This window comes from Zootoca vivipara, chromosome 1 (genome assembly GCF_963506605.1).
Source record: "Zootoca vivipara chromosome 1, rZooViv1.1, whole genome shotgun sequence".
In the NCBI taxonomy this organism is placed as follows: Eukaryota; Metazoa; Chordata; class Lepidosauria; order Squamata; family Lacertidae; genus Zootoca; species Zootoca vivipara.
In genome coordinates this window covers 77,519,462-77,546,503 of record NC_083276.1, presented here as the reverse complement: position 1 = coordinate 77,546,503, position 27,042 = coordinate 77,519,462, and the positions used below count along the sequence as shown (strand labels likewise).

General features: G+C 46.9%; 1 protein-coding gene across 1 annotated transcript; it reads right to left on the bottom strand.

Moving 5' to 3' along the window:
• Positions 1–17,328: 17,328 nt before the first annotated feature.
• LOC118078924 (protein-glucosylgalactosylhydroxylysine glucosidase-like) lies at positions 17,329–18,497 on the bottom strand. The gene is made up of 2 exons (XM_035102936.2): positions 18,251–18,497; positions 17,329–17,593 (listed from the first exon to the last, which is right to left on the bottom strand). Exons 1-2 carry the CDS (start codon positions 18,495–18,497, stop codon positions 17,379–17,381), a joined length of 462 nt encoding a protein of 153 aa, XP_034958827.2. The 3' UTR covers positions 17,329–17,378.
• Positions 18,498–27,042: the final 8,545 nt, after the last annotated feature.

Sequence of the window (27,042 nt, the reverse complement as noted above, 5' to 3'; positions counted from 1 at the left end):
GTCATGGGAGATCGTGAAGGTGCAGCTGTGCATGGCAGGAAAGCAAGGAACCTGAATATTGTTGCTTCAACAGTGGGAATCGTTGGCCACATTATTCTCATCATTGCGATTGTGGCTTATGCAAAAGTATTACATCACTTTGTGGAAGAAACACTGCAGCATTTGGGAGGGTTCATCTTTGTCAGAAATAAATAGGGTACCAAACTCCCCTATCTGGGTGAAAGTTGGAACTAGTGTGTCTAGGATATTCTGCTCAGTACTGTATTTATTTGTGTGTGTGTGTGTGCGTGCGTGCATTGGCTACACTTTCTTCTGCTTTGATTATACCCCCTTTGTTCTTAACACCTGCAAGGAATGAGGCAGTTTAAAGAAGACAGGACATCTGGCAAATCTGAAGATATAAAGGTTTATGCTCTTTTGCAGCTCCATAATCCCACCTTGTTTAAAAGGACTATGAAAGGTTAGGATGATCATTCTCAATTTCTTTATCCAGTTTGTGTTTCTCAATACCTGTCTCAATGTTTGAGTGATGTTTTCTCTGTCCTAAAGTCTGGATTTGTGGCCTTCCTAGTTCATGATGTTGATGGGAACTCTTTCTGTTTCATGCTTCAGTTTTTTTTACAAGTTTCTCAATTAAAGTGTGTATAAGAGCTTTCATGTATTGAAATATGAAGTCCCTGTTGAATTCTCTGCCAATAAAGGCATATCCTTCTGATTCTGTGGAAATGGTTTTCTTTTTGGTAAAATCAGTTAAAACTTCAGGACTGAAACATTTAGGACCTCCGTGGCATTTTTAAAAACATTAGCGTTTGGGTAGTTCTTGTTTGATTCCCCTATCTGGGTGAAACTATGTATTGAACTAATGTTGCATCTTTCAGCTAGAAAGGTTAATGCTTTTGAATTTTTTAAGTCTTAAGAATTTGGTTGGTAGAATGTGGCATTCAACCACCACCATGGTCCTTCTGCTCATTATTTAGCAGGGTTCACTTAACAGCTCCATTCAGCTGTAGTTTGCATACTACTCTGATTAGAAATCAGTGTCCCTCAATCTTTGGGGCCTGGGTGAATTTAGCATTGTGAAAAAGTGACCTGGGCACCACCACAAAACAGCAAGAAGGTAAAAGTAGCACCTAGCAGATAAAGCAGTGATCCTCTTGTATGATTATTACATAAGATGCTCTGCAAACCACTATCAAGTTACAGCTTACATTGGTGTCTGCCGACTGCACAGTAAATTAATTTAAAGATTGGCTGCATGTGGCAGAAAATGCAATGCAGTGGCAGAAAAACATGGACCCAAGGCACATGTTCTCATGAATTTTCATAATTTTTAAAAGAGGTGTTCCAAACAGAATCACAATCAAATCACAGCACACATCTGTGGACACAGAGGTACTGGAGAGAATGCATTGTAAGAATTTTTAGAATCCATGCCTCCGATCAATGTTTTTGTGCCATCGTGGTATTGACAAGCTGTGGATTTGTAATTTTTACTGTGTGGTGCACTGTATTGTTTTAATTTGATGGTACAAAAAAGCTGTGCCTCTGTATGGGAGGCTCCCATCCTCATCATGTGATAGCCATTTTATAATCACTCCAAATGGTTGCTGCACGATTAGGATGGAAGCTGACCTATACAGGCCACTTGGGTGTCAGTGGTAGACAGTGAGAGTCTTGCAGGCACCATGTTGAAGGATGTCTAAGTTAAGAAGATAGGACTTCTTAACTCCTATCTTCTTAAATAAATTTTAGATTTGTATTAAATATTTTTGTGTTTAGATAGGTGTCTGGGCAGAGAGCTACCTTTCTTCCTCTCCTTGCTCAGAAGCACCTGGTGGCAGGGGGCGCTCTGAGGGGGGAGGAAGGGGTGGAGGGAAACCCAGACACAAAGATGGATCTCCTTTGGAAGGCCGCACCTCACGGGTTCCTCTTGTGGCAGGAGGGGACCCGTGGGGAGGCGGCACGAAGAAGGAGGAGGATCAAGTGAATATTTTAAGGAAACGATTTTGAATTAAGAATAGAAAATCCGCCATAATTATATTAAGAAATTAAGAAAACCAGGAAGAAGAGAATCGAGGAAGTCACAAATACAATGTTAATAAGAATTGGAGAATTTTTAAATTATTTGTTTGTTTGTATGTGTGTGTTGAAGGATTAGCTGGGGGAAATCCAAACCTCAGTACTACTCCACCCCTGGGCTCCTGGGAGAGGAGGGGGGAGGACAAACTCAGCCTTAAAATGGACCGCCTTTGACTCTCAACGCCTACGGGTCCTACTGGTGGCAGAAGTGGACTTGGGGGAGGGAGGATGGAGGGACGGAGTATATATATTATGTTTTGCCTTGTTTTGTTTATATTAAAATCAATAAAAATTATTATAAAAAGAAGAAGAAAGGACTCTGTAAAACAGATTATCTACATCTTGAAAGTTGATAGATGCACCTATGATGGCCTAAATAAATAAAAGCATTTCTGTAGTGGTTAAAAGAGGAAAATATGCATTCTAATGGGTTCCCCAACAACTCAAGTAATCAAATCCTATCTATACATTTTCACTGTGAAGCACATAAGATTTCATCTTTAGTGGCAGAAAATTATTTTGCATATGTAAGGCTGTGCAGTTTAGTTCCCATGAGATTCCTGGAGTATAGCCATTTATGGCCCTTTGGAGTTGACTGAGGGCCATAGGACTGGCCCTACTGTTAAATGGAATGAGGTCACTTCACACAGCCTAGGTCCTGTGGGAGGCAGGGAGCAGCAGAAGGGGGCTGGAGGACAGCTAGCCTGATGCAATCTGTTCCAGTGGATACTGCCCTGTTGGCAGGTATTTGAAGCAGGATTTAACTTCCAGTCTGTTGAGAAATTGGGTGGTCTTGGTGGTAGGGCAGTCTTGTCATAGGAATATAGGAAGCTGCCTTATATTGAGTCAGACCATTGGTCCGTGTAGCTCAGTATTGTCTACACTGACTGGCAGCAGTTCTCCATGGTTTCAGGCAGGGATCTCCCAACCTTACAGTGAGGGGGGGGGGGGAAAGTATTTGATTCCCTGCTAAATTTGCCCATTTGCCTTCTGAAAAAGAAATGCCCAGTCCATAATTTTAATGGTAGGTTTATTGTAGCTGTGAGAGACAGAATAACAACAGGAAAAACCCCAGGAAACCGCCCCCACACCTGTCTAGTAACGAAACCAATTCACACATCTGATCAAGTGGTGTTCAAAAGTCTAATCCATACCATAATACCATTGTTTGATCTTAAAACCCTCTACTTTTTGCTTAGACTACTTATGCTTTTTCTTCTAGCCACATGATGGAGCCAAAGAAAGAGACCAGGAGAGCCTGATTTTCTAACATTTACACTGTAGTTATATACATAACCTTGACTTGCAAGCTTTTGAGCTTCTTTCACAGGTTACTTTTATAGCAGAGACCTGTGTTTATACAGCTTTGAGTTTTATAGGATGACCAGTAAGGGAAAAGTCTCATTGACTTGTAATAGCTGTAAGAAAGAAAATGGCTCTTCCGTGCAACATATATAGGAGTGAGTACTATCCTGCTTTGTACTAGTGTTGGAAAGCCTGCCACTATCACACTGTATCCCTCTTTTTTCATTATTAGGGCCCTTTAAAGGGCTGCAGTTCAGTTGGTCAGATCCACTGGCATCACAATGGAATGAATGATCCTTGTCACAAAGGAAGGGCAACCTGCTGCAGTAAGCAGAAATCAGTTGTAGGGCAACTCAGCAAATAATTTCATAAATAAATCCAGTTGACTGAATTTCTAAAGACACGGGACTCGTTTACTTTTAATAGTTGTAAGAAAGGGTTTTGTTTGTTCTTGGCAAGCAAAGCGAGTCAGGCGGGGATGAAAAAAGTTGCCCTTGATTAAAAAAATCCCTACAAAATCTTTGTCCTCCTTTAAGCTTAGGACCAAGTTATAAGATGACAGTCCTAAACAGGCATCCCCAAACTGCGGCCCTCCAGATGTTTTGTCCTACAACTCCCATGATCCCTAGCTAAGAGGACCAGTGGTCAGGGATGATGGGAATTGTAGTCCAAAACATCTGGAGGGCCAAAGTTTGGGGGTGCCTGGTCCTAAACAATAAGCATGATTGCTTGTTATGGAGGTTGGGTGATTGCTTGTTAATGGTGTCTGGACCGAGATCTCTCCAGTGCACAGATAGGAGAGAGGTGCTGGGGAAAAGAGAGACAGGCAATGGAGACTCCTGGTCCATTTCCATACATCTTTGTATTTCCTCTAGCTCAGCGTGTTCTATTGCCCACAGAGAACTGAAACACAGGGTAGTGTAACTGTGCCCCTGAAAGACCAGGTGCGCAGCCTGGGAGTCATTTTGGATTCACAGCTGTCCATGGAGGCGCCGGTCAATTCTGTGTCCAGGGCAGCTGTCTATCAGCTCCATCTGGTACGCAGGCTGAGACCCTACCTTCCTGCGGACTGTCTAGCCAGAGTGGTGCATGCTCTAGTTATCTCCCGCTTGGACTACTGCAATGCGCTCTACGTGGGGCTGCCTTTGAAGGTGACTCGGAAACTACAACTAATCCAGAATGCAGCAGCTAGACTGGTGACTGGGAGCGGCCGCCGAGACCACATAACACCGGTCTTGAAAGATCTACATTGGCTCCCAGTACGTTTCCGAGCACAATTCAAAGTGTTGGTGCTGACCTTTAAAGCCCTAAATGGCCTCGGTCCAGTATACCTGAAGGAGCGTCTCCACCTCCATCATTGTGCCCGGACACTGAGGTCCAGCACCAAGGGCCTTCTGGCGGTTCCCTCGTTGCGAGAAGCCAAGTTGCAGGGAACTAGGCAGAGGGCCTTCTCGGTGGTGGCGCCTGCCCTGTGGAACGCCCTCCCAACAGATGTCAAAGAGGAAAACAACTACCAGACTTTTAGAAGATATCTGAAGGCAGCCCTGTTCAGGGAGGCTTTTAATGTTTAATAGATTATTGTGTTTTATTTTTCTGTTGGAAGCCGCCCAGAGTGGCTGGGGAGACCCGGCCAGATGGGCGGGGTATAAATAATAAATTATTATTATTATATTATTATTAGTTCTCCGCCTTTCCTGTTTGGGATGTGCACACTTCACTGTCAGATTCACCATGACATAGTATGATAACCTTGCAGTTCTGTTATTGTTGGGTAACCCAACAGCTACCACAGTTGCAAACATTTTTTCAAGTTCTACCCGCAGCAGCAGCAGCAGCAGCAGCAGCAGCAGCAGCAGCAGGAGAACTACAAACATCAGCGGTGTGCTAACAGCCATATAGCAGTGATATAGAGCCAAACTGACTACAATGCAGGAGATCCCTTAACAGGTACACTGTTCTAATGTTATTAAGAACAGTGGCAGTAGGAGGGAAATGTCTTTAAGGCTTCATACACTAATGCAAATCCCTTCCTCTAAATTGCCCGCAAAGCTCAAGTTATCCCACAGGAAGGAAACACAGGTGCAGCTCAACTGTTGTAGATGTTTTCCCCACTTCACCCTCCCAGGGGCTGATTGATAGCAGCTTCAGTAAAGTGATTTGAATCTAGGAAGTAATGCAGGGGGGAAGTTAAACACCTGTAGCTCAAGCACTACTGCTCTGATCAAAGGGTTCAGCCAGACTTACTTGCCTCACCGCTTTCCCCCAGGAAATCCCAACCTTTACTGCTGAATCAGAGCAAACATCTAGCAGGTTTTGTTAGGAGTGAGGTTTTCTCTGATGTATTGCTCAACAGCAGGATTTCCAGCAGCGGGGCAGACCCATGCCTGGAAAGCATGGGAGAAGTGGGAAATTGCTTCTGACCATGGAGGCAGATCATAGTTATCATGGATGGTAGTAATTGGTAGCCTCCTTCTCCATGAATTTGTCCAATCCTGGTTTAAAGCCATCCAAGATGGCGGCCATCACTGCCTCCTGTGAGGTCAAATTCCATAGTTTAACACCCTATGCTTTCTTTTAGTGGTTTATTAAAATCTTTTTTTTTTTTTTAAAGTCGAGAGCACAAACACTTTGCATCTTCCTGGTTCAGCCCACCATTTCTACATTTTGCAATCTACATTAAACAGTCCTCATCTGTTTAATATAGATCGCAAAATGCAGAGATGGTGGGCTGAACCAGACACAATGCAGACGTCAGCTGGATTTTTGATTTTTAGTTTTTCAGCCCTGCCAAAGCAAGGCCTCAAAATATTAGTTGAAAACTCATGAATCTTTAGTAAAAGGCAAAAGATTTATATGATCTGAAGAGAAACCAGTATATGTCAGCTGGCTTTTAAAACCTTGAAACGTACAAGTGCAAAGGGAAAACACTGGAAGGGTAAGAAGTATGGGCGTAGCCAGGATCAAATCGGGGGGGGGGGGAGCCATGGTCGTCCAGGTTGTGACATTTCAGCACGGAAAAGGCAAAATGAAACCAAAATTTTATTATATACAATTGCATGCCGAGCAGGGTGGATAAAAATCAATGGTTTTTTAAAAAATAAATTAAAAAATCGGATTTATTTTATTTAAATCATTTTTTTTATTTAAATCGGATTTTTTAAAATAAAATGCTTTTTGAGGAAAATATATTACCGTACCATCCAAAGGTTGTTCCATCATGAAATAAAGATTAGTTTTTTAATTATGTAGAATAAGGTTGTATATGTTTAATTTTTTGGGTAAATGAATTCCATTAATCCATTCACAATGTCATGCTCTTCCAGAGGTTTTTGTAAGATGATTAGGAAGTTTCTCTGCCTACAAGATATTATCACAAATGCTTGGTTTCATTAGTGCAGAATACAGTTCAGCCAAGGAGCATTGTTGGGTACTGAAAAGACTCAGGGCAGAGGTCCACAAGAAATATTTTCATATGCTTATTTTTATGTATAGGTGCCAATTGCAGCTGTAATTTGAAGGGGAGAAACAAACTGGCTGTCAGGGAGAAGTCAGAGCTATGGGGGTGGCAACAGGGATTTCCTGGGCCAGTATACTATATGTGGATTGGGCCCTCCACCTCATCCACAGTCTAGAGCTGCTGTTTATGTACATATTTATATACATATTTAAAAATAGAACAAGTGCTAATTGGCAAATTTGAATGGCAGGTGTCGAGGGTCTCACCAGTGCTGTACTTTGAAGTGTTACCAGTTGTCCTGTAAAAAAAGTTAAGTTTAAAGGGGAAAGATGTCCAGGATCCTGCATCAAAGACCCAGAAACACAGGCCCCCTGGCTACCCATTAACAAGGCTGTTGCTTTATCCTGATGGAATCATATCACATAAATTCTGGCAGCCTATTTGCTGCCAAGCCATATTCCAAATGCTAGTACTGCTCTATTAAACCCGGGCTCCCAATGGGGGGAGGGGGGGTTAAAATGTCTGATGGCCAGGCAGGGCACTCCTGCTTCCCAAAATGCGGAGGCACCTACGCACACCATGCAAGGGGAGGGCCGTGCACTGGAACTGCACGCTCCTTTCTCCCACAGACCCAAACCACCACACGTCAGTAGCACAGGGAACACAGAGGGGGAGGGCAATCCCAGGTGGGGAGCAGGGGAGACGCAGACCCAAGGAGCCCTCCGGGAATCGGAAGCAATTTTCCAGAGGGAGGAGGAGGATGACAACGGAGGGGACTACACGGACCAGCCACCCAGCACCTACTGGGAACAGGGTTTGACATACACTACAGCAGAGGAGAAAGACCTGTCAGGCTTCCAGCCCTCTTTACAGCCACCAGACCAGGCAACACAATCCTCAGGAGGGGGGGGAGAGGGGGCCTGGAGGAGGGGTGGATGTAAGAGAGAGGGCTGGCAGAGAGCAGCCCACTCTGCTTACTTCTACCAGCTAGGAGAGCGGCAGCAAGAGCAGCAAGGCAGGGAGGAGGTTCCAGGGCTCTAGCAGAATACTGGAGCCTCAGCTGCAGTTGGGAAGCAGAGAAGAAGGGGTGGAGCCAGCTGCATCAAAGGGTGGAAGGGAGGGGGAAGAATCAACGGCAGCTGAGGAGAAAGGTTGGACACTACGGGGACCCGTAGTGCCAGGAGGGGCATTTTGGGGACCAGTCTTAAAGACTGAGGCAGAGCCCGCCAGACGCCATTGCGGGCTTCTCATCCATGCAGAGAAGACATGATTTGAGACATCTCACCACTGTATATAGCATGCACAATAAAACTCTGAAAATCCAGAGGATGTGTGGAGTGCTTACTTGGGAGTAGCCAACACCCATCTGTGACACCTTGCCAAGGCCAAAAACTGCCACCCGAGGCACTAGGGCCTCGCCGCCAAGAACCCACAACTGAAGCCCCATCCCGCACTCTGTCCTCCAACCCAGCTGTCCACCATGTCCCCAAGGGCATTCAGCCAGATGTCATTCCCCAACGGCGAATGTCATTCCCCTAAATATGCCGGCCGAATCTGCCCTCATGGCTGGATGAAGGATAGAGAATCCCCCAATTGATCGCATAGTAGTGCGCATGGCCCAGTTGATTTTCTCCACTGCATAGTTAATGCAAGAGGGATTGAGTACCCCCCCTCCAGCGGAGGAGCAGATTGGACCAACCGATCGCCATTGATGGGTACAAGGCATGCATGCTCTCAATATCCGCTCTTGCGGTGAGGATAAGGGCAATGCCCTTTTGCCCGACAAGGTCATTCTCCTCCAGGTGTAAAACCAAGATTCTTGGGGGGCCATGTGCTGCTGCAGCCTTGCGAAGCATAGGCATTAAGCCCGGCCAACGCATGCCCCAACGGCCCATCCAAACCAAGTGTACCTTGAGATGAGTGTTAAGGTTAGTACCCCCATTAAGGGACTGGGCATGCTCCGCTGCCCAATGGACGATGCTGTGCCCTACCACCCAGATCTTCACGGTGGGCAAACCTGTAAGAGAGTTAAATAGAGAGTGTCAAGGCGGAGGAGCCCAGATGGATATAGCTCCTGTATGCTGCAGAGCACCAGCGCCCCAAGGTCTTGATGCGGGCTGGGTCCCAACCTTGGGCCGCCACTGATGTGGCAGCCCCAATTCAAAAGGAGTGTCCAGAAAAGACTGCCGTAAATTGAAACCGTGATAAGGGCCGCGTGTTTGCGTGTATGAAGAAAGGGCCCCTGCACTTAGGCCGGATCCTGAAGAAGCGGTGTGTGTCCCGATAGGGGCAGGGCCCCTCTTGTTCCATAGGAGCGAGCGCCAGCGTGACCCCCTTTTTTAATTGATCTGTTTTAGAGGACCGAATTCGGACGTTCACCGTATCCCCTGAAAACGACGTCCGGGCCAACGGGGCCTCTCTCCGACAATCCGTGGTGGCGGAGGGGCTGAGTACCCACCCATAGATCCCGCCAAAAATCAGGCCGCGCTGCGGCCTACAACAAAAGATCACCCCCGGGCCTACGGGGCCTTTTCCTGACGTTCCGTGGCAGTGGAGGGGCCGAGCACCCCCTGCGCCACCATGGGTCCCGCCAAAAACAAGGCCGCACTGAGGCCTGCAACAAGGACCGCCACCACCCCCGGGCCTACGGGGCCTCCCTCCGACGAACCCCCCCGCCGCCTGCAAACCGGGGGCGGGGGCTGGAAATACCCCCAGAAAACAAGGCCACGCCACGGAGATAAATAGATAAACTTACCTGCCTAGGATCCTGATCCACGAAGAACTCTCCTGGAGGTCTTGATCCTAGAAGAAAGGAAGAAAAGACGCGAAGCGGGAAAGATCATAGAAGTGAGGTAAGTGGTGATTTTGGAGTTTGCGGAGGGGTGTCAGTTTGTTGCTTGGGTTCCTGTTTACTCCTTTGCCTTGAATAATTATGTCTGTTCTGTTTGGTTTCTGTTAATTGGTTAATTGGTTCTCACGGGAAACTTACAGATTCTTGCTTCATACAATTAACTCAAGGCAGTGTCAATTTACTCTTGGCAGAAAGCCAAGGTCTGCCTGACCTAGAAACTACTCTCTCTGATTGGTTAACGACCAGCACTGAACTCTGTTATCTAGGAATGCTAGCACAGTTGGTTTTTTGTTAGGTGTTAGGAGTAGAAGTGCTGTGTATATGGTTGGAGAGAGAAAGAGTAAGGATTTATTTTGCTTTGCTTTGTATGCAGAAACTCTGCTGCTTTTATTTTCTTTTAATAAATCCTGTAAATAGTTATTCTGCGTCTAGCCGACTAGTCACTTCCACCTCAACTAGCTTCTGCGCTGTGCAGGAAAACTCTGCTACGTTTGGGCTAAAGCCACTAGAGCTATGCCTGACACTTCAAAATTCTAAGATGTTCTTTCTTTAATCTGCAGGATGGAGGTCAGTGCTTTCATGCACATCAGAAGCCCAGATGGTTATCGGCCTGAGATCTGTCTGACGTTTGTCCCTTCTCCAAAATAAAAGGTTTTTCTCTGTGTGTAATGGTCGTTGTCCTTCAAAAGCCCAGTAGATGGCAGTGCAGGATCAGGGAATTTTGATAGTTCATCAATCAGTGCTATTTTCTAGGGCGGCAACTGACTACAGCAAAATATGTACCATACACTCATACAAGGTTCCTAGTCACATATAACAAAAGGAAATACTTATGGTTCTCAGGCATGTAAAAACATGCTACTGTTTAAAGGAGTAAAAGAATACATTCCATTTAAGATGGGGTTAAACGATACATTTTGTTACATTTTGTATACATTCTTTTTCCAGAACCTACTGATTGAAAAGGCTTTGGCAATTGAATATACATGTTACAATAAGATACAGGAAACACATTTTTCTGAATACTGAGTGTTTTTTTAAGCGGGGGAGGAAACACACGGGGGAAACACAGGGAGGGAGGCGCATTCTTCAAAGGAGAGTGGATAAGCTCCCTATGTTTGAAGTAGAGGGGTGGTAAACTGTAATTCACAACCCGGATCCCCAACCACATACGGTGAGAATTCTCCCTTCTCTGTTCATGGCTTTTCTAATAAACATGGCTCCCCTTGTGTCAAGGAAAGAATGCCAGACTCTCCCCTCTTTGTTCATGGGAGCATTCTTACAACAATGTCACAAGCACACTATCTGAATAGCAGTGCCCATCAAATATTTTATGGGGGCCCCTAGGAGTTGGCTCCTATGCCCCCCGTCCCCTTTCTTAACATGAGAATGGAGGGTAGAAGGGAGGCATGGGATAGCCATCCTTGAGCTGGGGAGTGTTATTATTACTTATTAGCCTTGATGGAGGGTCCAAATGGACCCTCTCTCTTCCAACACCCTCACCCTGGAAACTAGCAGAAAGTGCTGTGTAAACCATTTATGCTGGGAAGTCTAACACGCGTCCGTCAGAAGGGGTGAGCTAACTAGTGTCTGTTTTTAAACCAGCATAGGTCAGCAGGCAGCCCGGGCAAGAACGCACAGGCTGGCAGATGCTGTTTGGGCGAACGAGGGTGGAAAGACTATGCAGTGCGGCAGGCGGTGGGGGGGACTTGAGACAAGTTCTGCTTTTTCAAAGCTGTTTGTTGCGATCGGAGCACAGCGTTTGAGAAATGACTCTCTCATTACAGCCCCGGCGCAGGTGAATAGATTTGCCCTTTCTCTGAAAGAACCCATGCCTGTCGTTATTGACTTAGTAGGGTCGCCACACCATGAGACGCCCCCCCTCCCTCCCAAGGTCCTGAGCTCGCTTGTTCCAAGGAACTTTCAACTTTCAACTGTCAATTATTTTATCGGGGTTGCTGCCACCGACGCTTCGCAGCTTCCTGCCTGCCTCTCCCATCTGAGTTTCGTTTCCCACGAAATCTAACTCGTCCCTCGTGGTTTCCTCAGAATCGAAAGCGGCAGCTTCCTTCACGCACCGCTGCCACAGGCGCCGCCCAATCAAGAATCACCCTCAGCCTGCTCTCGCCGCCCCCCATTTCATCTCAGCTGCCGGACGCCTCCTCCCGCTCTCGCCGCCCCATGTTGCCATGCAGCCCGGGTTGCCCCCGGTTTCCCATATGCCGCCACCTGCGCCCCACGGCACCGACCCAGTGGCCGCTGCCACCGTTCATCTCCCACAAGACTTCATCGTCTGGTCGACCTTTAATTTAATGTTCATGAACTGCCTTTTTCTCGGCGTACCTGCTTTCATTTTCTCCATCAAGGTGAAGCTTCCCCCCCCCCCACGAAAAAAGGCAGGAAAGCGCCATTATCTAACCCAGTTATTTGCACACACACACACGCTTCTGGTTTTCTTCCCTTCCTCAGTCTTTGCTCCTTTTCCTCCTCATGGACTGGATAGCATTTCTGCCTCTGCTTCTTGATTTACTCTCATTTTCTGGGGCAGACTTCATTCTTCCTTCCCTTTCCTAGCACCATTTGGCGTAAACAGCTCTCCCCTTATTGTTTGTGCTGGGGGTGGGGGCGCCTTTCAAGGGAGTTTTCATTCCCCTCACCCATGCCATCTAGCTAAGGATTGGTTGATAGGAACCAGGCACTGCTAGGCTGCAGGGTGGAGTCAGAGGCCTTTTAACACACCTTAGCTACAAACAGAGGTGAAAAGATGGGTGCCCTATGTACTTTTTAGTGCATGTGTTGTATGCATGTTGGAATGTATACACTGTAGCTTCAGCCCCCAGACTATATATATATTGATGTCCCAAAAAGATTTGCGCATGGAAGGCTTAGAACAAAGTGCCACCAGCTTTTATTTAATAGTGTACTGGAATGAACCAAGGGCCTACAATGGCGTACAGTATAAATTCAAGCAAAGTCATTAAAACAAAAATACAAAAAACAAATGGAATTGGTGAATTCAGTCACAGAAAACACAGTCTGATCTTATAGGTAGAGAAGGCCAGAGCAAAAATGTGTTTTAATAGCTGTTTTGTTTAATTTTAATGTATTTTAATATCTGGTGGAAGCCGCCCAGAATGGCTGGGGAGACCCAGCCGGATGGGTGGGGAACAAATAATAAATTACTGTATTATTATTATTATTATTATTATTATTATTATTAGGTGTGGACAGTGTCCATCTAACCTGTCCCATCAGCACAGTTCACAACTGTGCAATTGAACTTTCCCCCCTTCTACCCATCTGTGTCTTCCCCAATGTGTTCTGGAAGGTTGTGGGAAGAAACCCTAGAGCAGAAAATGCCTCTCTTTGGGTTCCCTATGATATTCTGTATGGTGTGGTGCCACAAGAGGTTATCTAAATTAAGGTGGTTGATGTAGGAGCAGGCAGTCTTTCAGGTAACCTGCAATATAGTATCAACCACTTTTTAAGTCCCATGTCATTATAACATGGTGTATCAGAGGTGTATCAGAATGTAATTGCCAAGTAAATCATTCTAGAGTACAGTGCTGTATTTGAAAAATAGTACTATTTCATTGCTAACAAGGATGTTGCAGTGGTAACACTGAGCAGGAAGTTCTGGGTTTGAAATGATCACATAACAACCGTGAAAAGCACGTTTGACCTCCAGGTGTTTAAAGCATGTGCAACAATGTTTCTACTGCTTATTTATTTATTAAAAAAATATGTTTTTTCTCTACCCCTGTTTCAGTCACGGGATTGTAAAGTCATGGGAGATCGTGAAGGTGCAAAAGTGCATGGCAGGAAAGCAAAGTATCTGAATATTGTTGCTTCAACATTGGGAGCCCTTTCCATCTTTACTCTCATCATCTTTCTGTTTGTGCTTGATCCACCACCTTTCCGTGAGTTCGTTTTAAGACTACTGCGGAGAATGATATACGCTGACTAAGTTGGAACTCGTGTGTTGAGGATGTTCTGCTCAGTTCTGTATTTATATATAAGTGTGCATTGGCTACACTTTCTTCTGCTTTGATTATACCCCCTTTGCTCTTAACACCTGCAACGAATGAGGCAGTTTAAAGAAGACAGGACATCCGGCACATCTGAAGATATAAATGTTTATGCTCTTTTGCAGCTCCATAATCCCACCTTGTTTAAAAGGACTATGAAAGGTTAGGGTGATCATTCTCAATTTCTTTATCCAGTTTGCGTTTCTCAATACCTGTCTCAATGTTTGAGTGATGTTTTCTCTGTCCTAAAGTCTGGATTTGTGGCCTTCCTAGTTCATGATGTTGATGGGAACTCTTTCTGTTTCATGTTTCAGTTTTTTTTACAAGTTTCTCAATTAAAGTGTGTGTTAGAGCTTTCATGGATTGAAATATGAAGTCTCTGTTGAATTCTCTGCCAATAAAGGCATATCCTTCTGATTCTGTGGAAACGGTTTTCTTTTTGGTAAAAACAGTCAAAATCTAAGACCTGAAACATTTAGGACCTCCACTGCATTTTAAAAAACATTAGCGTTTGGGTAGTTCTTGTTTGATTCCCCTATCTGGGTGAAACTATGTATTGAACTAATGTTGCATCTTTCAGCTAGAAAGGTTAATGCTTTTGAATTTTTAAAGTCTTAAGAATTTGGTTGGTAGAATGTGGCATTCAACCATCATCATGGTCCTACTGCTCATTATTTAGCAGGGTTCACTTAACAGCTCCATTCAGCTGTAGTTTGCATACTGCTCTGATTAGAAATCGGGGTTCCTCAATCTTTTGGGCCTGGGTGAATTTAGCATTGTGAAAAAGTGACTTGGGCACCACCACAAAACAGCAAGAATGTAAAAGTAGCACCTAGCAGATAAAACAGTGATCCTCTTGTATGATTATTACATAAGATGCCCTGCAAACCACTATCAAGTTAAAGCTTACATTGGTGTCTGCCGACTGCACAGTAAAATTACTCTCTGTATCTTTGCCCTACCTCAAGAGTAGCTCAGATATTTTGGACTACAACTCTCATCCTAAGAACATAAAAAAGAAATCAAGATATACTTGGTAGATCAGGCATAGGCAACCTTCGGCCCTCCAGATGTTATAGCATACAACTCCCATGATCCCTAGCTAACAGGACCAGTGGTCAGGGATGATGGGAATTGTAGTCCAAAACATCTGGAGAGCCAAAGGTTGCCTATGCCTGTAGTAGATCTTCTCCCCCATTAATCTGACAACATCTTCTGAATGCGGCTGCTGTTGTTCCGTGGGCTTGCCTGTATTCAAACACAGGGACATAAGAAGTGGCCTTCAGGAACTCAGGTCATTGTTCCATCTAGCTCGGCATTGTTTCAGGCAGAAGTCTTTCCTTTTTTTAATAATGATTTTTATTGGTTTTTATACAAACAAGACAAACAAAACATACAATGTAGACTCTGTCCCTTCATTTTCCCTCCACCCACAAGTCCACTTCTGCCACCAGTAGTACCCGTGGGCGTTGAGAATCAAAGGGGTCCATTATAAGCTGGGTTTGGCCTCCTCCCTCCCTCCTCCCCCCTTATCCCCTCCCTGCCACTGAACGGACAGGGATGGAGGAGCTCTGAGGATTGGTTTCCCCCCAGCTATTTCTTCAACATAACAGATTAACAACAACAACAAAAAAAAACAACAACAAAAGAAATAAAATAGAAAAAGAGAATTATAAATTCCCAATTCTTTTTTTTTTTTAACATTATAATTGTGACTTCCTCAATTCTCTTCCTCCTGGTTTTCCTAACTTCTCTAATTAATTATGACGGGTTTTCTGTTCTAATTCAAAATCTTATTCTTATAATATTAACTTAATCCTCCTCCTTCTTCATGCTGTCCTCCCACGGCCCCCCTCCTGCCACGAGAGGAACCTGCGGGGCCCAGCACTTCAAAGGATCCATTTTTGTGTCTGGGTTTCCCTCCCCCCCTCCCCCCAGAGCACCCCCTGCCACTGGGTGCCTCCGAGCAAAGAGATGAAGACAGGCAGCTCTCTACCCAAACACCTATCTAAACACAAACATATTAGTATTAATCTAAAAATTAGTTCCTCCACCATTCTTCTAGCTCCCTCCAGAAAACTCAATTTTTATCTACTATCACATCTCTAATCAAAATCTTAACCTTAAACTTTAAAACACTCTCCTTCCCCTCTCCCGATGTCTTTTCCCCCAATTGGATCAGCATTCCTTTAACAAGCCAAGATTTCAGAAACCGTTGTTCAGGAACCAAAAAGCCTTTTAACTAAAATTCTCACCCCACACCAATTCTTTCCCACTTCCAACTCCAGGCCCTTGTTCCCCCCTCCCCCTGCCCTTCCCATCCCTCAATAACACGACTCCACGTTTCAGTCCCTCCAGGCTCCTCATTTCCATTGATCTTCATTTCACTTTGCTTCTCATTATCGTCCTGTTCTTCCTTTTCAAATCCTTGTTTTGCCTCATCCAAAAGATATTTTTTGTGGTCCAAATCACCTTCAGAATTATCGTCAAATTGTTGCTCCTCATACACAGTCTCAGAATCGAAATTGTCCTCTAAATCCTGATCTTGGACCTCAATCTCCATTAAAGATGAATTAGGATGTTGCCGTTCCTTATAGATATCCTCCCATATTTGTAGATAGTTCAGCACAGCCTCCTGGAAGGCTCGAGAATACTTTGTTTTCATAGTTCTCTTAACCACAGGCAGACAGGAGATAGGGGACAAAGGGTGCTGGAAAATTCCTTCCTGTTACACGGTCGGCTCCATCTTGGCTGATCTTTTCCTTTGTCTTTAGCTCCATCACAAAACCAGTCCTAATTCCAATTAAAATACTTCTGCCTCATCTTCAAACAAATTTTTATCATCCACAGCAGTGTAATAGATTTTCTTAGTCTTTTAACAGCTTGACAGCTTTTGACAGCTGTCAAAACACCTCCCCCTTATTGATGCTGTACCTCAAGGGGTGCCGGCCTCGGGAGCTGAGAAGGGTTGGAAAAGTCTTTCTCTCGGGTCCACAATCCGAAAACTTTTTCCCTTACGGCTTGAGAATATTTAATGCGCCTCCCAATTAGCCATTAGGAAGAGATCGACTTCCGTTTTTTGGAATCTCTCCCTATTTTCCAGATTAATATTTTTAAAGTCCAAATGTAGTTTTCACTTACTTTGTAGAAATCTTTTATTTTCTTGGAAGAATCCGCCTCTTGTCGGGTAAGGACTTGGAGCTTCGCTTCTAGGAGGTAAGTTGGAACCCAAAATGGCTCCCGCGACTCCACTCCGCTAGCTCTCGATCGCTCTACTGAGCTCTCGGGCAGCGGAGGAATCGCAAACAGAGCAGCCGCTGGGTGCGTGAGTCACCGGGACGCTCTTCCCGATGTTTTTATGGGGAGTCCGCTCGCTCTGCGGACTTCCCCCCCCTTCCGCGAGGCCAGGGACTTCAGAGCATGAAGTCCCTGCGTCCTTCTTCACCGGCGCGACGAACCGGAAGCCCAGGCAGAAGTCTTTCCAAGGACTCCCTGGAGATGCGAGACTGAACCTGGACCAAAGTATGTGCTCTACTGAGCTATGGCTTCTCCTGCAAACCACAGGAAGTACCCAATTCTTTCTGCCACTGTCTTTAAATCTCAGGGGAAGAAGGACAACACAAAACACAAATCTGACCCAATCTTCTCATGATGATACTCACTGAGCTCCCTGGAAATCTGCCCCTCTGTGCAAGTCCAGGTCTGGGCTCTCAGGTGTGAATTGGGTCTGCAGATTCACAGCAATGGGTTCGCCTTCAAGCGTTGACCTCTGGATGGTTACGCTGAAGGCCAGAAGGTGAACAAGGGATTGGTGGGCATAGATCCTGTGCGTGGCTGTATAACCCGAGGCCTGGATTGTGTGGATATAGGTCCCTGCAGGAAAAACGAAAGAGAATGATCCATGTCAATTCAGATTCTTACACTTTTATTTGAGTTCTAAAGAAAGCCTAGCAACACAAATTTCACACAAGGTCTGTCTGGTTCAAAGTTCACTTTTGGGACAAGAACATCTAAACATAATCTACAACATTAAAATGATATACAGTACTTCGACAAATAATGAGGCTAAAAAAACCCCCTTCATTTTGTTATTTACTGAAATAAGAATTATATCAGGCACCCTATGGAATTGAAAAAATTGTCTAGTAGCACAAGAAGACAGAAAAACCATCAGATCTTAAACACATTGTAGTGGAAAATTTGATTACATTTGAATCCTAAGTTTCCTCTGGAGTGGTATACTTTGGATTCCATTGAAGCTTTATTTCAAAACTGGTTGATAGACTGCTGTTGGCTCCCAAAAACTTTGTGAACTTTGTGCTAAGTGAGAATTTGAATCCAGGACATCCTGAGCCCAACACCAGCACACTCTATTCAATGTTCACCTTTGTCTCTTTAAAAGTAAGAGCTTCCTTTTAAAACAATGCCCATGCTCAGTGCAAGCTAAATAAAGTATCCCCATCATTGTGGCATTGCTGCATTTGCAACGAAAAGCAAGAAAAGAAGGGCAACAACACTGTTGACACTTACCTGTCCTGGTGTCCAACGAGAAAGTCTCGATCAGGCTGTCCTCAGCAGCCGCACTCATTTTGACATTAATAGGGCTGGGAACATCAGCACGATGACAGTCCCCGACTGCTCCATTATACACCCCGTTTACATGCAAGATGTCCCTGTAGACACGAGTGCCCAGGTAGGCGTTGGTCACCGTGGCAAGGAGACGGGGGTCAGAGGGCAAAGTGGCAGAGGTGAACACAGCAGGATCTTCCTCTGTCATGGCAACATACCACAGGCAGCTGAAAACAATGTGATGGCACACAGTGAATATTTCATCAGGTGAGAAATGTTATGCGTGTAATCACAATACTCAGCACTAAGGCACGCAAAATGGAATGTAAGCTCGGAGCTGGATGGAGGTGTGTATAATGTTCTTATAAGGAAGTGTAAACATTGTGGTGCTGTGCTTAGGCTGACTAGGCAGAGAGGGGGACAGGGATTGTCTCAGAATAATTTTGAAAACTGGAACCCTTCTCATCCCTTCAGGGCAATATGGACCTGCTCAAGTTCTCTCTTCTATGCTGACCTTTCCCTCACTTTCTGTAGGTCAGAAAAAAAGGTTCCTGCTCATGCATATATGAAAATTTTTAAAGGAGAGGCAAAGAGGGGAAAGTGAAAAAAAGAGAGGATAAATCAGGATAGAGTTGGGCGGGGTGGAGGGCAGGGGAGAGGCGGGCAGGGTCCTGCCTGCTCCCACGTGGGGCTTCCCTGCCTCATCAGTGCGTGAGCTTGAGACAAATAAGGTACAACCATAATGAGTGACGATAACAATTACTAACGCAAACAGGGGCTTTCGGGGACGGTGGCAGCAGAACGGGCAGCTTTCATGCTCTCGAGGTGAGCTGCGCTGACGGGAGAAAGGTGTCTCTCTTCCCCCACCTCTGGTACGGCGGCAAAATTTGTTTTGTCTTGGGGGGGGGATGAGCCTCCCTCCTTCCTTCACGCCCTGAGGTGCCGACATCCCCAGGAGCAGTCACCCGCTTTCGCCCCATTGTGTACCCGGCGGGCGGCAGCACCATCCTGGCTACATCCATGGAGGCCCTCCCAGCCTTCCAGGCGGCTTTGTCAGAGGCATGGCCATCTGCGCCCCGAGGAGCGTGTGGCGTCAGGCAGCTGGGCTGGCTGAGTGGGTGGGGGCACCTCCCCTCGACGGAGGCAGCTCCGCCGACGCTGCCGCCTCCCTTCAGGCACCGCCGCCGGGAAAGGAGCAAAGCGGGTGAGGCGGACATGTGGGCGGCTCCGTGCGCATGCCTCCTTGGTACACCGCACCACTCAGCCCAATGGGAAGGATGCCCCTGATGGTTGTCCCTGCCTTCCCCCGCTCACAGGCTGCCACTGCTAGGAAACAGTTTGATTCATCCAGGGAAACGATGTGTGATTCCCCCAACTGGAGCCATGGACACTTCTTATCCTTATGAAGACTACCTGCCCATGTCTTCCCACAAGCAGGAATCTTCTCCAACGGTCATCACTGTCAAGCCTCTGGTGATCCCCGCGACTATATGATTTAGTCCCTATTCAACACCATCTACATGAACCTGTGTTGCCTTGGCTTTGTCACTCTTGCCTATTCTGTCCAGGTAGGAAGATTCTCCACTGGTTCTTATCTCTACGTATTTGCCTGGAATGGCCCCTCCAGAGAATCTCATTGAGAGCAATTCCCAGAGGTATTTGGTGGCATCAGTTACACAGAATATGCTATGGAACCTTAGAGATAAGGAGGAAAGCATTTCAGTCTATCTTGGGGTAGTGGACATATCTAGGCATAATGATGAAGAGTGCTGTGAAACTCCTGTCTCCTGTCTCCTGTCTCTTACTGTTTCACACAGCAATTCCATTCCATAGTTCCTTGTCTAAAAACAACAGGCCATATTGAAACCATGAACCCACGAGCAGGCGATAGCGCGCAGCAGCCCCGCAAGCCTGCCTTTTCGCTCGGCGCCTTGCAAGGGTGCCACAGAAGCGGCGGGGGCGGTTGAGACGGACAGAGCATGCACGACTTTTTCCGTCTTGGCCGCTTCCGCGGCACCCTTGCAAGCTGCTGAGCGAAAAGGCGAATTGCGGGGCTGCTGTGCGCTATTGGCGGCTCGTGGGTTCAGGGTTTCAATATGGTCTGTTGGTTTTTGTTTTGTTTTTTGGAAAAAACCCCTAAGCCGTGGGGTCAGAATTTCAGCAAAAATCTGACGTTCACCAATTCATGGCGGCTTGCAAGGGTGCCGCGGAAGCGGTGAGGGCAGCCCGCCAGTGGGGCGGGGCCAGCCCAAATGTCATCCCCCTCCCATGGAACCCGGGGTGGCCCGCCCCCCCGCCCCCCTCTTGTGACGCCCGCGGTAGGAAGGTAGAGAATACATAGCTGTCAACTTTTTCCTTTTTTTGCAGGAAATTCCCTTATTCCGAATAGGATTTCTCACAAGAAAAGGGAAAGATTGACAGTTATGTAGAGAAACAACAGGTTTATCTTCCACCCTACCCAGCAGAGAAACTAAACTGGCTGGTAGCTCTGGGTGAGAGTGGGGCCCAGGGACTGGGGCCAAGAAGATGGGGCAACCTAGACTGAAAGTTGCTCCTATCTCTAGTCTACAGACATGTGCAACTCTGACAATTTGCCCCAATGCGGCAAGTCGCTTCCGTTGCATGTGGACTACTATTCTAACCAATGTAGTCAGTGTTGAGGAATGTGTGTTTTGATAAAATTAAACAACCATGGAAAGTCTATTGGAGCTTTAGGCGTTCATTGGAGCTTTAGGCGTTCAGCACGTACAAATATATATCCATTGTTAATTTTCATAATTATTACTGTTAAAAATTGTCTTCTCTCCTCTCCTTCCACTCCACTTTCAGTCTAGGGATCACAAAGTGCTTGGAGATCCTGAAATTGCAGCTATCTATGGCAGGACTGCCAAAAACTTGAACATCACTGCTCTGATACTGAGCATCATATTCTTCATCGCTTTCATCATCATCATCGTTCGCTCCGGGGCATGGCAGGAATAGTGAAGATGAAGAGGAATTGCCACTGAATGTTGGCTCAGTGGCAAAGTGTGTGCAGATTATTTTCCCTGGCATTATAGCACTTCTTGTAAGCTTTTGCTGCCTTTTCTTTTCTGAGGGTACCCACCCTACTCTTTCATTTGCAAGGAAGGAGACATTCTACATGACACCTGGTGTATCCTGCACTTCTGGAGATATGAAGGTCTCAGCACTGTTTGCCTATGAAGGTGGAAGAGAGATTCTGATGTCTTCTTCAACTTTGCCATCCAGTTTGAGACTTTTATTGAGAAAATACAGTGTTTGTATGAGTGATGTTTTTTTCTTTGTCCAAGATTTGAATTTGTGGCCTTGCCTCTTCCTGTTACTCATGGGATCTAAGCAGTATTTTTTTAATGATCTGTTTTCTACTTCAATAGGTTTATCGCTCAGTATATATACTGGGAGTTTTTCTTTATTGAAACATGAATTATAGGATGAATTTTGAGCAAATAAAACTAAGTCCTTATTCTGTGTGAACATTTTCTTGATAAAAGCATTGAACATTTTTCAGGATCTAAAACCCTGAGACTCCCCTTTTGTATAGTTCTGCAGCATTAATGCTTTACAGGCCTACATGCATATATTATCATGACTTTTAAATGAACGAATGAATGAATGAATGAATGAATAAATAAATAAATAAATCGGGGAAATTAACTGGGGGATCATTAATTTAATGGAACCAAATGAAAGAGCATGATTTTGTATGTATGTATAAATAGGTACTGCTACAGCTGGAAGGTAAACGGCGTTTCCGTGCGCTGCTCTGGTTTGCCAGAAGCGGCTTTGTCATGCTGGCCACATGACCTGGAAGCTGTACGCCGGCTCCCTCAGCCAATAATGAAGAGATGAGCGCCGCAATCCCATAGTCGGTCACGACTGGACTTAATGGTCAGGGGTTCCTTTACCTTTACCTTTATGATGCTATATCTTTTAACTAAAAGGGTGTCAGATGTAAGAAATCACTCTTTCATCCTAGACTTGGAGATGGTGTTAATAAGTGGTCCATGTTTCACAAGTGTACAGTAAGATTGGTCCTGGTCCTCAAACACTCTGCGCTTCAATCGGGAGAAAATTGCACTTGCAGAGCTCAGGCGATGCTGGATTCCGGCATCAATGTCAGTCCTTGTGGAAAGATAACTGCCCAGGTAGGAAAAGTGATCAGCACTTTCCAACATTTCACCATTAAGTTTTCGAGTTCAACAGGTTTCTCATTCAAGATGTGTACTGCAGCTTTTCTGTATTGAAACATGAAGTCTGAGGTGAATTCTAGGGAGAAAAACATGCCTACCTTATTCGGTGTCAATTGCTTTCTTGTTGGTATAAAACTTTAAACATTGAGGCTCCCCGTTTGTAGGATTCTTCAATATTATGGTTTCAACATGTAGATTTATGTAATTTTCTGACGACTTTTTACACGAATAAAAAAAAAGTTAAGATGGGAGGTGTAAGAGAGAGGGCTTGCAGAGAGCAGCCCACTCTGCTTACTTCCACCAGATGGGAGAGCAGCAGCAAGTCTGGGAGTTCAAATCAGGAACAGGAAGGGTTAAGACGGGTCCAGGGCTCTGCAGAGTCCTGGTGGCTCAGCTCCAGGTTGGTAGCAGGGAAGCAGGGGAGGAGCTAGCTTCAGCAGGGGCTGGAAAGGAGGGAGGAGAGAGAACGGCACCTCAGGAGCCTGGTTTGGGACCACGGAGGACCCATAGAGCAAGGAGGAGGGGCGTTTGGAGTCTTAAAAGGGGGGTCAGAGCCCACGAGACGCCATTGTGGGCTTCTGCCCCATGCAGAGCAGACATGATTTGAGACATCTCACCACTGTATATAGCATGCACAATAAAACTATGAAAATCCAGAGGATGTGTGGAGTGCTTACTCGGGAGTAGCCAACACCCCATCTGTGACAGCAAGCCCACAATCTTTTGAGGGCTACCCCGAGGGAAGAGGGCTGCAAATGGAGCAGCCGGCATGAAGTTGGCAGCATCTAAAGCAGAAGAGAGAGATGCCGAGGGAGGATTGGCATGAGTTGCCAGCACCCTGCAACTATGGAACGGCTCAAGCACCAGGTAGGCACCCGGGCACAGGGGAAGCCAAGCTTAGTGAACCGAGCAGCTCTGAACACAGCCAAGCCGGGGGAGCGGAGGCTGGACAAGCAGAGAGGACACTCGGGACGGGCCAGCACTTCGTAGGGCGACCCTCAGCACAAGCTGGCTCTAAGACTGAGAGGCATGGTGGCGTGGAAGTGCAGGAGGCTGAGAGGCGAGTCCGGGCAGAGGGGACAGACGGAGGGGAAAGGCAGCGGCCACAAGTTCCCATACAGTCCCGGGGAGGCAGCTGCAGCACAGCACAGCCCCCTCCAGCCAGATGTGATGCAGAGGGACAAAGCCCGCGCGCGGGTACTTTCAAACGCTGACGCGGGAAAACAGAGGGAAGAGAAAGGCGGGAGATGCCTTTACAATGCACCCAGCCACTGGGTGGAACACTGCCCCCAGAGGAAGGAATGGCGAGAGCAGGCAGGCACAGACACAAGCCTGGATGCCAGATCAGGAGGGGAGGGGCCAGGCAGAGCACCAACAACTGAGCCCTCCTGTAACACCCCACAGCACGACAAAGAGATGGAAGTGAGTCTGCAGCTGCCAAGAGGCCAGACCCAGGAGACAGTCGGGCTTCTCCGCAGGGGCAGCAGCAACGATTTCCTATCGGTGCACTTGGCTAAGCAGGATCAGATTCCCATTTTCCCAAGGGAGCTGCCCATGAGCGTCTTGACCGTAGGCGGCCGGGAATTGCAGGAGGGTGAGGTCACGCAACAGACCCCCTCTCGGAAGATGACAGTGAACAAGCACGCAGAAGTGCTAGCTTTGGACTTAATGGACAATGACCCTGTGGGCAGCCAGCGCCGGGGAGATCTCACCTTTGGAGATGCGGACGGCAAGGAGCACTGCAGGAAAGAAGGAGAATCCTCAGGATCGCATCACATCAGCTCCCCAGGCGGATGGAACGACGCAGAGGCGGGGATGCAGGAAGAGAAACTGAGCCAACTCACCAAAGAGGACACTTTTACCCAGAACATACGGAGGGACTTGAGGGAGAAAAAGGGGGCAGGGGAAGGGCTTGCCGAGAAAGAGGGGTTACTCTTTAGCAATGATGCCCGGTATATGCCCCAGGACTCCCTCAGAGGGAAGATTCTCAAGCAATATCATGACAACCCCACGGAGGGGCATGCAGTACATGTCTTCACGAGGCTCACACCCAGTAAGGCCAGTCTTGGGCGAAACCCCAGAGCCTTCCCAGAGCAGGGGGAGGGGGAGATTGGGGGACCACCTATTGAGGCATGGGGTGAGAGGAGGGAGACAGTACACCAACAACTGGATGGAGACGTGGCAAGGGGCAATGAGGCTTACAAGGAGGGGGCAGACCATCACAGGGGACTGGAGAAGGTCTTCCACGGAGGGGACAGGGTCTGGCTGTGGTCAGAAGGCCTTCCCATGGGGGGAAGGGGGAAGAAGCTGGCACCCAGAAGGCTGGGGCCCTTCAAGGTTCTGACACAGATCAACCCTGTCACCTTCAGGGGGGAAGCACCTACAGCGAGAAAGGTCCATCCCGTGGGTCACAGGTCTTTGCTCTCACACTTTAGGGAAAGCCCAAGGTTCAGAGGACGTGACACACATCCAACACAAGACGCTGACAGGAGGGAGGGGGAGGAAATCACACAAAAGACACTAGACAGAAGGGTGGAGGGAGAAGGCAGCCAAGAGGTTCCAGAAAGAAAGGAAGAGGAGGAGGTCTACAGTGCCACAGCGAGCCCGGGCTCCCGGTGGGGGGAGGGGGGGGTTAAAATGTCTGATGGCCAGGCAGGGCACTCCTGCTTCCCAAAACGCGGAGGCAACCACGCACACCATGCAAGGGGAGGACCGCACACTGGAACTGCACGCTCCTTTCTCCCACAGACCCAAACCACCACACGTCAGTAGCACAGGGAACACAGAGGGGGAGGGCGATCCCAGGTGGGGAGCAGGGGAGACGCAGACCCAAGGAGCCCTCCGGGAATCGGAAGCAATTTTCCAGAGGGAGGAGGAGGATGACAACGGAAGGAACTACACGGACCAGCCACCCAGCACCGACGGGGAACAGGATTTTACACACACTACAGAGGAGGAAGACCTGTCAGGCTTCCAGCCCTCTTTACAGACATCAGACCAGGCAAACCAGGCCTCAGGAAGGGGGGGGGGAGCCTGGAGGGGGGGTGGATGTAAGAGAGAGGGCTTGCAGAGAGCAGCCCACTCTGCTTACTTCCACCAGATGGGAGAGCAGCAGCAAGTCTGGGAGTTCAAATCAGGAACAGGAAGGGTTAAGACGGGTCCAGGGCTCTGCAGAGTCCTGGTGGCTCAGCTCCAGGTTGGTAGCAGGGAAGCAGGGGAGGAGCTAGCTTCAGCAGGGGCTGGAAAGGAGGGAGGAGAGAGAACGGCACCTCAGGAGCCTGGTTTGGGACCACGGAGGACCCATAGAGCAAGGAGGAGGGGCGTTTGGAGTCTTAAAAGGGGGGTCAGAGCCCACGAGACGCCATTGTGGGCTTCTGCCCCATGCAGAGCAGACATGATTTGAGACATCTCACCACTGTATATAGCATGCACAATAAAACTATGAAAATCCAGAGGATGTGTGGAGTGCTTACTCGGGAGTAGCCAACACCCCATCTGTGACAGGAGGTCTTTCATTTAAGGGATCCAAATATCCCTAGATCCATTAAACATTTCTATATATGGGACTACTTAATTCTCTTAGAAACACACAAACAGCATCTTTTAATTAAAATGGTCCCATGTGTAAGAATTAGCATTGCCAACTGTGTATCTTCAGCCTAGAATTAAACCACAGGGGAAAGCACACGCTCTCATGCCAATAGTGTACAATTTGGATGGTGGGTTGTTACTCACTGCCGGCATGCGCCCCATCGGCCCATTTGCGCTTTTGTTGTTGTCCCCCTCCATTTGTTCTCCCGCTCCAGCTTGAGGATCCTTTTTGTTGTTGTTGCTGCTGTTGGTAGCCAGAGATTGGTTTTTTAACCCTTTCTGTGCTGTTTTTTCTGGCGCTTTGGCAGACGATGATTGGGTGTAACAGCGTTCATTTTTTAACCCGTACTGTGCTGGGTTTTTTTTGGCGCTTTGGCAGACTATGTCGGTGCTGCGTGTTAGTTCCAGCTAAGGTATTATTCGTCATTTATTTCTGTTCTCTTTCCCCCCAAAAAGCTCAACAACTCTGGGCACTTTGTGATAAATAAGGGGTTTTTGGTTTGGTTTGGTTAAATAATTAGTTTTTGGTTATATATTACAATTATACATTTTTGTTATTTAAACTATAAATATCGTGACATTATGGGTTTTTTCTCGACGTGACACACCACCCAAGTTATGCTCGGTTTTTTGGCAAATTTTGACACACCAAGCTCAAAAGGTTGCCCATCACTGCCTTAAGGCGACAGAGGAAGGTCTGGATAATTTTATATGTCAGAGACTTCTGTTGGAGCAGGATTCACATCTGTGTATGTGTGGGAAGGGGATGGTGCTTGGCTACAACACCCAGTTCGGGGCTCCTTGGATCCGTTGAGCCAAAATGCACCCGGGGCTTGCGTAACGCCCCTGAGCAAAGCGTGCAACACTGCAGAATCGGAGCTTTGGGTCAGTTTTGCTGCGTTCTTCCCGACTCGCCTGATGCAGTTGCGTGATCCTGCAAACAGCGCGGGT

Excerpts from the sequence above, each read along its gene's own strand:
- LOC118078924 (XM_035102936.2), bottom strand. The coding sequence starts at position 18,497 with ATGACAGAGGAAGATCCTGCTGTGTTCACCTCTGCCACTTTGCCCTCT. Across the intron at positions 17,594-18,250 it reads CTCGTTGGACACCAGGACAG|GGACCTATATCCACACAATC; the intron begins GTAAGTGTCAAC and ends TTTTTCCTGCAG.